This window comes from Euprymna scolopes, chromosome 15, assembly GCF_053919585.1.
Source record: "Euprymna scolopes isolate OS-2025 chromosome 15, ASM5391958v1, whole genome shotgun sequence".
Classification (NCBI taxonomy): Eukaryota; Metazoa; Mollusca; class Cephalopoda; order Sepiida; family Sepiolidae; genus Euprymna; species Euprymna scolopes.
The window spans coordinates 899,869-913,180 of NC_136496.1; the positions used below are offsets into that span (position 1 = coordinate 899,869).

At 38.3% G+C, this 13,312-nt stretch overlaps 1 protein-coding gene across 2 annotated transcripts in view; it reads right to left on the minus strand.

The window, feature by feature from the left end:
- Positions 1-13,312, minus strand: part of LOC145293682 (uncharacterized) — an 84,647-nt gene that overhangs the window by 19,380 nt on the left and 51,955 nt on the right. For both annotated transcript variants that reach the window (XM_080140080.1, XM_080140079.1), the window contains exon 4: positions 5,953-6,168. In XM_080140080.1, coding sequence (XP_079996206.1) covers positions 5,953-6,168 — 216 coding nt within the window. The remainder of the gene's footprint in view (positions 1-5,952; positions 6,169-13,312) is intronic.

Sequence of the window (13,312 nt, forward strand, 5' to 3'; positions counted from 1 at the left end):
TCTTCAAAACTCTACCAACTTTGTGTTGAGACACATTCTTCTCTGTTCCTCTACAATCTCCCCAGCAGTGATCCTTGGGTTTTGGTTGACACGTCAAACTATTTTTCGCGCTGCTCTCATGGACAGTAGCCTTTTTCTACCCCGACCTTTCAAATTCATAACATGACCTTGTGATTTGAACTGCTTTACAATGGCTCGAACAGTGGATTTGGGAAGGTTTAGCTTCTTAGAAATCTTATCATAGCCCCCCCCTTGGAATGACACGCTATCACACGCTTCCTGAGGTCTTCGCTGTGTTCCTTAGTCTTAACCATAACAAGAATTCCTTGATTTAAATTAATGCAAAGCAAACGCTGTCTAAAAATTATCTGAAAAAGAAAAAAAAATTTTTAAATAACATTAAGTAAGCAAAATAAGGCTACAAAAAGGTAACGGAACCTTGTCAAACATGAAATTGGTAATAGCTTTTCCCATCGCTACCAACGTAATAGATGTACTGAGACTAAAGCTGCCTTCAGGACTGCCAGCAACCACTGTAAAAGAGTAATAAAAAATGCAAGAGAGCTATATGCTCAGTCCGTCAAATCCAAAGTAGCTGAGCAGCGGCTTGGTTCCCATCAGTTTTGGCAAATAGCAAACAGGATCCTGAACAGAAGCGTGCGTTCCATCCCAACCATCATCAATGGACCTGAGGTCATCTCGTCAGTATCAGACAAGGCCAAACTATTCGCCAAGAACTTTGCAGCTAACTCTACCCTCTGCGACGAAGGGCAGCAACTCCCCATATTACCTCCTACAACAGACAACACCTTATCCAACATACAAATATCTGTGCACAAGGTCGCCAAGCTAATCAAGAACCTTGATTCCAATAAAGCAACTGGCCCAGACGGCATTCCAATCATAGTGTTGAAAAAGCTTCGACCAGAACTTGCCCCCATACTTACAAAACTGTTTAAGCGTTGCCTTAAGGAGAAGTGCTTTCCAACACCCTGGAAACCCTCATCAGTATGCCCTGTATTTAAGAACTCAGGTGATAAATCATCCACCTCTCAGTACAGACCAATAAGTCTCTTGTGTGTCATGAGTAAGTTACTGGAATCCATATTAAATAAAGAAGTAAACCACCTCAGCAGAAATAACCTCCTTAGTGACATGCAATATGGTTTCCGTTCTGCTAGATCTACAGCTGATGTGCTAACAGTTATATCCCATAGGATATTTGAATCTCTTGACAAAAGCTTCCTTTCCAGGGCAATTGCTCTTGACATATCAAAGGCCTTCGATAAGGTTTGGTATAAAGGCCTACTTCACAAGATTTCCAGCTACGTTATTACTGGAAATGTTTTCTCAATAATTAAATCATTTCTCTGATAGGTTCATTAGAGTAGTGGTTGATGGGCAGAAATCAGAGGCCCACAGTATTAATGCTGGAGTCCCTCAGAGGTCCATCCTGGGCCCAACTCTCTTCCTGATCTACATCAAGATCTCCCAAAACACATACTTAATTCATTTGTTAACATCTATGCTGATGACACAACCATCTACGGCACCACATCAAAGGCCATAAATGACAAAGCTCTCGCTGATTCCCTCTCCTCTGATCTTGAGCACGTGGTTCAGTGGGGGAAGAGATGGCTGGTTACTTTTAATGCATCTAAAACCAAGCTCCTAACTTTACATCATCAACGCTCTGTTCCTCATCTAGCATTAATTAAAATGGATGGCTCTCGTCTTGGGGAGGCTTCATGTTTAGACAAGCTCCTGGGCTTGACCTTTACTCCTGATCTGAAATGGAACACATATATAAAGTCTGTTGCCCGGGCCGCTGGGAAATTGGTAGGATCCTTCTACTGCTCCAGAAGATATCTCACTACTGATGCAATTCTCTATCTATATAAAAGCCAAGTACGTCCAAAGATGGAGTACTGCTGCCACATCTGGCCAGGAGCTTCAAAAAACAGCCTATCCTGCCTTGACAAAGTACAAAATAGACTTCATGGCTTAGTGGGGGATGCTCTCTTCTCTTCCCTGCAAGCTCTCTCCCACAGAAGAGACGTTGCGAGCCTATCTTTGTTTTATCGTTATTTCCATGGCAAGTGCTCGTCCGAGCTCCAATCTTTGGTCACCCCTCGCTAATCCTTTATGATAAACACCCGTCTAGCTAAAACCACTGTCAGTAATTTCCCCCACTCTTTATCAGTGCCTAAATCAAAACGTAGATTCCATGAACATAGCTTTTTTCTGAGAAGTGCACGCCTGTGGAATTCTCTTCCGTTTGCCTGTTTCCCACCTGACTACAACTTGGACGTCTTCAAGTCCAACATAAACAAATTCCTGATTAATTGCCCCTTTAAGTAAGACGCTTTATCAAATCTCCAATACCAACTATTACTACGATATTATCCCATTGATTATTGTACACAAAATAACCCTTATCCCCAACTGGCTTACGGGCCTTGATAAGTGGTGATCCCCATGTAAAAAAAAAAAAAATAGATGAAAATAATAAACCGTGCCAATAATTTTGAACGCGGTAATTTAGATATTTCGTTTGTAATTTCTTTAGTATTCAATTTTTTGGAAATCCAATTGTTGCATCGGAAAGAGCAGTTACAAAATACATATGATACTGCATAATAACTTTCGATTCTGACCATTTTTATGAGATTTTATTAACAAAATATGATTTTTATTGAACCGTGCTAATAAATATGATCATGACTGTATATATACAAATAAATGACAAAAGTCTATATTCCAAATTTCATGATGTTGACTATCTTACAATTTATTCCTTTAATTCCGTTGACACTTACAGTTCTTGACACTAACTGTTTCATAGAGCAAAATCATTCACTTAATTATTATATCAATCAATTTTGCTGTTAACTCATCAGAAGGACCACAAACCCAACTTCGAAAATAACCCGACAATTAGATTGATCTCTCCTTGTATTTCAGATATAGGTAACATTAGTAAAAAGATTTTAGATAGAATATTGTCAAAAATAAAATACAAAGTAACTCATAATCTATGGTCTGTATCGGAGGAGGTTCTGAGTTCGTTTAATATATTACCCAAATGTACGAATAGTAAGTTTATAATGTTCGATATTGTTTCTCTATTACCCATCAATTTCTCCAAAATTATAAGATAAGACATTAGAATTTGCGAAATCGGAAACAAATATTACAAAATTAGAGATTGACATAGTAAAATTAACTAGAATTAATTAAATATAATAATAAATATTGGACTAGGGAAAACAGAGAATTAAACGTTGATATTATGATGGGTAACCCCGGCCTCTGCACAGGTTATTGACTTGATTGGTCTCTACATTCTTAATAAGTTAGCTATAAAGGAATCAATTATAAATGTAAGAATAGTACGTTTATAATGTTTGACATTGAATCATGTTATCCATCAATTTCTTCGATAAAAAGAAAAAAACAGAGAATTAAACTTTGACATTATGATGGGCGGCTTGGACTCTGTTTTGGTTACTGGCTTGATTGGTCTCTACATTCTCAAATAGTTACCTAAAAAGGAGCCAAGTACAAGGAGGTGGTCTATATAGAGACGATGCATTATTTTTAATCCACTCTGGTAATAGAAATTTAGAAAAACTTATACAAATGCTAAACAATTTCTTTAAAGATATTGACTTAAAAATAATTATGGATAAAAATCATAAAATAGTAAAGTTTTTAGATGTCACTCTTAATCTTATTAACAATACGAATTATAGGGGGGGGTCCTGTATAGAGACGATGCATTATTTTTAATCCACTCTGGTAATAGAAATTTAGAAAAACTTATACAAATGCTAAACAATTTCTTTAAAGATATTGACTTAAAAATAATTATGGATAAAAATCATAAAATAGTAAATTTTTTAGACGTCACTCTTAATCTTATTAACAATATGAATGAACCATACCATAAACCTAATCAAACTGTATATAATATTGACTATAAATCAAATCATCCAATCTCAATGAAAAAATCAATTATACCTAGCATATCTAAAAGAATATCCAGATTATCCCATAATGAGTATATATTTAATAACAAGAAAGAATATTATAATGAAGCATTAGCTAAATCAGGATGTAGAGGTAGAATAAAGTTTATTAAAAATGAAATAAGATATTAATAGAAGGTAAAGAATCTAAATCGAAACCATCACATATTATCTCATTGAATATGACAATGGGTAAATCTAAGTGTAAAATACAGTATGACAAATAAAACTGGTAAAAATAATTTTTTTCGTGTTTATTGGTTGAAATAATACTGATTAATTATATTACTTGTTTTGATCGAACAATTGTTCTCATCTTTAGTGTTATGTGTGCAACGTTTCAGTCAATGTAGCCTTCGACCTTTATCAAGCATATTGGGTGCCATCTTGGAAAAGAAAGGAAGAAAATTACTGGCTCAGTAGATAGCTTCGTATTCTTTTCTTTTTCTTTTTTTTTTCGCCGTGGTTTCATATGTGTGAAAAAAAAAAAGGCTGACAAAGGGTGAAAGCTCTAATGAATTTTGAAGGGGGATTATCTCCCTGTTATCGTTGAAATTTTGAGGGGTTGTACAATTTTCGTTTTTCTTTATAATTAGCGGTTCCTATATACTGCTGATATGTATGCTCGGTCTGCTTAGTAATTTTTCTTTTTGTAGCATATGTGCTGCTTCTTTAAATCGTCTAACTTCTCTACTTGCATCCCTGTAAATTATTTTGACCTCTTCCTTAAAAGGAAATGTGTTCATTTTTCTTTCCATACGTGATCAGCTAGTTCCGACTTTTCGCCCCACCCCCGTCGTGTCGCGGCTTTCTGGTGTTCTTCTAACCTTATTTTTAGGGGGCGACCAGCTTCACCTTTGTATAGTTGTAAGTCATGTTTAGTTTCAGAACAATTTCCGATGGTTAGTTGTTCTACACAAGTCCTGGAGATGATTAGTTTACAGTAGACAGTTCTTCAGTTGGAAGCCACACAGCAAAAGATTCTTCCTGTGTTGACACGAAGAAAACACATGTGAAGCTGCTACAGAAAAGGTTTAATTTTTATGGAGCAATTCTGGTTTCTGATTGGTTGGTAGTGGAACGTGAATTAATTTGATTCCTCAGTTCCTAGCAGCATTGTTTATAAATAGAATCTCCTGCCTGTGCGCGATCATGCTCCATTATAGTCGAAAAATATTGCAACATATAGTTTTCTGCATTTGCATAAAATTTTATATTCACAGTTTTTTATCATGAAACTTTCAGTCAGAGGCTTGACTCGTACTAAGTATTTTTGGAGAGTCGAGTCACTCTTAAATACTGTTCTGATGTCATATGGACTGCATATTTTTTTTTTCTGACAAGCCCTTTATGTATGATCAAAATAATTGACAGGGATTCTATATATTTGTTTTACGTTTTAAAAATTTAGTTTAACTTTCAAATTTGAATATCGGAATCTTGCAAAGAAACCAAACATTGTGCATTGTATAAGAAAATAGAAGAATTGCAAAACAAAGTGTAACATTCTTTGAAAGGTGCTTAATGATTTCAAAAGAATGACTGTAAGACCCTTTTTTACCATGACGAACTCATACTATGTCAATTTTGGAAAAATCCCCAGTGATTTCAAGCGAATGAATACGCAACGCTTTTTTTTTTTTTACCATAACCAGTTTAGCATGATACAGAAAAGTAATATGTAAAGTCTATGTGTGTTTCTATAGTATTTTCTGAAATCTAATTGAACAGACAGAAATACAACTTTGGCTTATACAAAATATTTTAATGTAATGTTCAAAATATTTATAAAAATCAGAACTTTACAAAACAAATTTTAAGGGAGAGAATCCTGTATTTTATTTGGAAAAACTGTTAATCTTCAGTTGGATGGTTTCGCCCTCCCCACCAAAATAAAATAATTAGGATCTAATTAACTTACCACTTCTAAGACGCTTTTCTTCCATACTCCATACAAACCAAAGCAAGAAATGATAAGATTGAGTATGTTGATACCAAAATGGATATACCAAATATAGAGAGAGGAAGATGACTTCTGCGAATTTTGGTCTTTAAGTAACATCTTCTCTGCTTCTCCCGAGTTTTGAAATCTATAAATGTAAGTGAAACTTACGATCACACTGCTCAGTGACAACACCTTCGAAAAGAAACAAACATTTTTTAAGATTATTAAAATTCTGTTACTTTATAGAATTAGAATTTACATAAATTAAAAAAATACAAATTTAATTGGAGGAAATATTTTTAATTTGTAAAAAAACAGGTGTAATAAGGGCACAAAAACGGTTATGTTCTTTGGGGGGGGGTTCAAGTGAGGGCCACATCATGCCACCTCACATCTTCGAAGTTGGCTTGAAAGTCAACATCAAAGTGTACCTGGATGTGCTGAAGAGTGTGGTGACTTCCTGGTGCAATTAGGTGGCTGTTGACAGACCCTGGGTGTGGCAGTAGGACTCAGTGCCGACCCACAAGTCCAAAGAGTCCCAGGTTTAGCTTCAGAAGAAGTGCTACGACTTTGTATCCTTCTCTGGCTCCCTCCTCCCTCAACCTGAATCCACTGAACTACTTCGTTTGTTCATATGTTGAGAACATCACCAACATGACCTCCCACAATAACAAAGCAAGTCTGATCGCTGCCATCTGTCGAGTATTCCCAAAGCTCCTACCGGCATTTGTGGAAAAGGCATGCTCCCAGTTTCAGACACGTATTGAGGCGGTGATTGAGGCTGAAGGCGGTTACATTAAATAGATAGCAGCTCTATTACATAATCAAGTTACCTGAATTGAGTTTTTCGATAAAAGTTTTAAAATATAAAGTTGTAGTGTTGTTTTCTTTAGGGCAAAACTTTTATCGTTCCACCCTGTGTTTGTTTGACAAAATTTCCAACACCAGCATTTTTCCGCAGCAATCTCTAACCAGCTGCATCTGCTTTTAATCATTCTTTTTTTTTCAAATCACATGCAAATTAGTTGCATTCTAAACTTCTAACATTATGAAGACAAGTTCTTTTCCTTTAAAATAAGGTTGACTGACACACATTAAGTTAGGTTAAATCAAGTCTAGGCCGTTGGCTCAAAGGTACAACTAGTAACGTTCATGAGCAACTTTTGTTCACAACTTCACACATGCACGGACTAAAAACAAAAGGCGAACATACACTACCTGTTTCGTTTGTGTTCTTTTTGTTACTCTATCCTTTTGTGGAAATTTACTGTTTTCAACATTACTAGCAGTTCAACCCGGCTTTGCTCAGGCTCAATGTTACTGTTCATAACTTTATTTGCATATGTATATATATATATATATTAAAAAATTGCACTCATGTCCAGATAACCTACATCTAGAATTTCAAGTGTTTAGACCCAAAATTGGTGGAGGAGTTTAATAGAGTCTGCAAAGGTAAACTCTTTCAACGCTAACCTCTTGGCAGCAAAATTTTCGCCCAAAACTGATTAAAAAGCTTGCTGCATGTCTGAATACCTATTATGTAAAATTTCAAATGCTTAGACCCAAAATTGGCTGAATAGTTTGCTAGAGACCACAAAGGTCAAGTCTTTTGAAATTTGACCCCTTGGAAGCCAAATTTTCAGAAAAAAAAAATTAAAAAGCTTGCCCTATGTTTGAATACACTTTATGCAAAATTTCAAATGTTTAGACCAAAAATTGGCTGAGTAATTTGGTAGAAACTGCAGAGGTAATTTATTTTTTAATTTGACCCCAATTTTGACCCCTTAACATTTGTTGCTTTGGGCTCAAATCAAATTAAAATGTTTGATCCATGTTCAAGTAACCTATATCTAAAATTTTAAGTGTTTTGATCCAAACACATACACACACACACACACACACACACACACACACACACAATTTCACTTTTATAGATATATATATTCCTCACATACTCGACTCTGATCTGGTCTAGTTTTTTTTAGGTTAAATTATAATAATTTTTTTTTTTTTTTTTTTTTACAAGGTGATCATTACTTATCAAGGCCCGGAAGCCACTCAAGGATAAGGGTTATTGTAAGTACAGTACGTTAGTGTGGAGATTTAATAAAGTGTCTACTTAAGGGGGCGGTTCATCAGGAATTTGTTTACGTTGGACTTGAAGACACCCAGGTTGTAGTCAGGTGGGAAGGCACTTCTAAGAAAGACGCTTTGTTCATTGAATCTACGTTTTGATTTAGGCACAGATAAAGAGTGGGGAAAGTTTTTTACAGTGGATTCAGCTAGACGGGTGTTTTTGTAAAAGATTGGCGAGAGGGTGCCTGTGAGTTCATACGAGCACCTGCCATGGAAATAACGATAAAACAAAGATAGGCTTGCAACATCTCTTCTGTGGGAGAGAGGTTGCAGGGAAGAGAAAAGGGCATCCCCCACTAAGTCACAAATCTATTTTGTACTCTGTCAAGGCAGGATAGGCTGTTCTTAGCAGCTTCTGCCCAGATATGGCAGCAGTATTCCATCCTTGGACGTACTTGGCTTTTATATAGATAGAGAATTGCAACAGTAGTGAGATATCTTCTGGAGCGTTAGAAGGATCCCACCATCTTTCTAGCGACCTTGGCAACAGACGATGTATGTTTTCATTTCAGATCAGGAGTAAAAGTCAAGGCCAGAAGCTTGTCAAAACATGGGGCTTCTCCTAGACGAGAGCCATCCATTTCAATTGATGCCAGATTGGGATCAGAGCGTTGATGATGTAAAGATAGGAGTTTGGTTTTAGATGCATTAAAGGTAACCGGCCACGTTTTCCCCCACTGAACGGCGTGCTCAAGATCAGAGGAGAGAGAATCAGAGAGAGCTTTGTCATTTACAGCCTTTGATGTGTTGCCATAGATGGTCGTGTCATCAAACATGCAACACAATATTAGCTACTATTATTTTCTCTACCGCTCTCCCTCGACTCAGGACTGCTCCATAATAAACAAAGTATCTGACAGCATAGACACGGCACTGACCCTCGACACTAGCGCACAAATACATGTGTTTGGTGACTTTAATGTCCACCACAAAAACTGGCTTGGATTCTCTACTCACACAGATGCAGCGGGCAGCACAACCCATAGCTTCGCTATATCTCACTCCCTATCACAAATTGTTACGTTTCCAACCTGTTTCCCTGACCAGGAAGAACAACACGCATCACTTCTAGATCTGTTTTTGACCACAGTTCCCGATGACTGCATAACGAAGGCCCACAGCCCACTCGGGAACGCTGATCATGCAGTGATAATGGTTGAAATCGCCCTAAACTCTAGACCCAAAACTGAAGAGCCAGTGCTCAAAACAACGAGATATTATGATAAGGCTGACTGGGAAGCCATCAGGGAACTAATTAGAGATGCTCCATGGAAAAATATTTTCTCTCTCCCTACTGAACAATGTGCAAAAGAGACCACTGACTGGTTCAAAACTGCAATCGTTGCGCATGTTCCCATGCGGAAATTTTATAGTAAACCCCACTCTCCCCAATGGTTTACGTCGACTTGTGCAACTGCCATTGCTCAAAAGCAGCATGCATACCGTAGGTTTAACCGACATAAGTCCAGTTCAAACAGACTGAAGTATATAGAAGCTAGAAATAACGTTAAGAAAGAAATAGCGACAGCTATGAGGGAATTTACGGAAACCACTAAAAAGCGCATCGAAGCACAAAAACTAGGAACTTGAGACTTCTGGAAAATCTACAACAGTGTAGTAAATAATGGGCAATCAACAATTCCCCCACTAACCAACAATCACGAGGTTGTCTCCTCAGCAACCGACAAGGCTAACATGCTTGCCAGTCGGTTTGCCTCAAACTCCACACTGGACCCTTCCAACCACCCCCTACCTGACTTTCCTATGCGGACAGACGCCACACTAGACGATCTGAAAACCACCCCTGCTCAGGTGCATGCTATCATAAAAAACATTGATACCTCAAAAGCATGTGGACCCGATCTTATCCCAGCTGTGCTATTAAAAAAGTGCTCAGCCGAAGTAGCTTCAGTTCTCTCCAAACTCTACAACAAATGCCTTAATGAAGCTTGCTTTCCGGTCTGTTGGAAAACTGCTTCTGTTGTACCAGTATTCAAGAATTCTGGCGAAAGAACTGACCCATCAAATTATCGCCCCATTAGCCTCCTCACACTTTTTGCCAAAATATTTGAGACCATAATTAACCATGCTCTAGTCCATCATCTTACAGATGCTAAACTTCTGACTGACAAACAATATGGATTTAGACAAGCCCGTTCCACAGTAGACATCCTAACTGTGATCTCTGAACATATATACCATTCACTGGACAACGCGGGGGAGGGCAGAGCGGTAGCTCTAGATATATCTAAGGCTTTTGACAGGGTATGGCATGAGGGTCTCCTCAGTAAAATCAGATCATACGGTATCACTGGTAGAATACTTAACATAATTAAATCGTTCTTAGATAAGAGAAAAATCCAGGTTGTCCTCGACGGTCGTACATCTAAACAATATGATATAAATGCGGGGGTGCCCCAGGGTTCTATCCTTGGACCTCTATTGTTCCTGATATTCATAAATGACCTCCCCGACAACATTGCCTCTGAGATGGGTATATATGCTGATGACACTACACTCTATGGCAGGCACGACAGGAAGACGAATGAACACATTTCTAAAGAAATGGCAGAAACACTAGAGGAAGACCTCCAATCTGTAGTGGAATGGGGACAAAAGTGGTTGGTCGCGTTCAATGCTGCCAAGACTAAACTAGTTTCATTCAATAATTACAAGAAACCCTCTCTACCACCAATAGCAATGGCCAACGACTCTTTATCTGAGAGTCCATCTTTCAAACTCCTTGGCCAAACGTTCACAGGAAACATGAGTTGGAACAATTACATTGAAGGTATTGCCAGGGCCGCTGCAAGAAAGGTAGGCTCTCTCTACCGTGCTAGAAAACTACTAACACCCGAAAGTATCCTGTACCTCTATAAGGCCACCATTCGCCCATGTATGGAGTATTGCTGCCACATCTGGGCTGGTGCATCTGCTACTAGTCTCTCGCTCCTTGACAAGGTTCAAAAGAGAGTCGCAAACCTGATAGGCCCTGAACTGGCATCTAAGCTTCAGCCTCTGTCCCATCGACGAAATGTTGCATCCCTCTGCCTTTTCTACAAGTATTTTAGTGGTGAATGCTCTGACGAACTGCAATCACTTGTGCCCCCACGACGTGTGCACCCTCGACAAACCCGACAGGCTGCTAAATCCCACCCCCACACTGTAGAGATCCCTAGATGTAAAAGATCTTTTTACTCCAATAGTTTCTTCCCCAGAACCGCTAGCCTCTGGAATTCCATTCCAGGTCCCTGCTTCCCCAACAGTACTGACGTGCAGAAGTTCAAGTGTAACGCGAACCGACACCTTGCTGCCCAAATCCCTACATAGTACCCCAGTAGTTGTTGCCCCTGATAGTAGCCCCCTACACCAAAGTGGCAATTTGCCTTGTTTGGGGTGAAAATGTAATAAAAAAAAATATGTTTAGGGAGATCATTGATGTAGATTCAGGAAGAGAGTTGGGCCCAGGACGGACCCTTGAGGGACTCCAGCATTAATACTGCAGGCCTCTGATTTTTGTCCATCAACCACTACTCTTATGAGCCTATCAGAGAGAAATGATTTAATGATAGAGAGAACATTTCCAGTTATACTTGTGAAGTAGGCCTTTATGCCATACCTTGTCGAAGGCCTTTTATATGTCAAGAGCAATTGCCCTAGAAAGGAAGCCTTTGTTGAGAGATTCACTAATCCTATGAGATATAACCGTTAGCACATCTGCGGTAGATCTTGCAGAACGGAAACCATATTGCGTGTCACTAAGAAGGTTATTTCTGCTGAGGTGGTTGACTACTTCTCTATTTAATATGGATTCCAGCAACTTACTCATGACACACAGGAGACTTATTGGTCTGTACTGAGACTTATCACCTGAATTCTTAAATACAGGGCATACATATAAAAGGCAGTTGCTTGTATGTGTATGTGTATGGCTAGATAAAAGTAATAAACTACAAAACAAACATCCACAAAGTTGGTATTTTGTTGGTCAAAATTGTTCTGGATAAAAATTTGATTTCATCTGTGAACTACTTAACCCCCTTTGGTAATCATGGTTGGTCTGCAGAGAAATTTCAGAAAGCAATGAGAAAAGACGTCCCCTTAATTTATCCTCTTCCTGTCCATTGGACGCTCAAGCCTTGACTACTCTCATCTCAAACCACAATAACAAACTTTTGAGAGACCAAAGAATTTTCTAACTGTTCATTTTTTCTCTTTCTCCAGTATCATATACAAAGTTGTATATTTCAAAGTATTTATGTTTAATATGTCATTTGCTTTCATAAATGTGTCTTAATCTGCAGTAGCTTAGTTATTTTGGTGTTGATTCCCTGACATCTTGATCAAGGTTAGTACTTTAAATCGGAATGTTCCAGTCTCCTGCTAAGATAACTATTCAAAACCAAAAAAAAAAAAAACCTTCTATCTTTATATCATCAACGCTCTGATCCCCATCTGGCATCAATTGAAATGGATGGCTCTCATCTTGGGGAGGCTCCATGTTTTGACAAGCTTCTGGGATTTACCTTTACTCCTGATCTGAAATGGAACACGTACATCAAATCTATTGCCAAGATCGCTGGGAAAATGGTGGGATCCTTCTACCGCTCCAGTAGATATCTCACTGCTGGTGTAATTTTCTATCTATATAAAAGCCAAGTACGTCCAAGGATGGAGTACTGCTGGGCAGGAGCTGCTAAAAACAGCTTATCCTTCCTTGACAGAGTACAAAATAGACTTTGTGGCTTAGTGGAGGATGCCCTTTTCTCTTTCCTGTAACTTTTCTCCCACAAAAGAAACATTGCGAGCCTGTCTTTGTTTTATCATTACTTCCATGGTAAGTGCTCGTCTGGTCTCTGGTTCCCCCCTCGCCAATCTTTCACGATAAGCACTCGTCTAGCTGAAACCGCTGTCAATAATTTTCCCCACTCTTTATCTGTACCTAAATCAAAACATAGATTTCATGAAAAAAGCTTCTTTCTTAGAAGTGCATGCCTGTGGAACTCTCTTATGTCTGTTCTGCCTATTTCCCGCCTGACTACAACTTGGATGTCTCCAAGTCCAACATAAACAAATTCCTGATAAACCACCCCCTTAAGTAATCCAATTTATCAAATCTCGATTACTAACGACTACTATGATATTATCCCATTGATTACTGTACACACAAATAACCCTTATCCCCGAATGGCCTCTG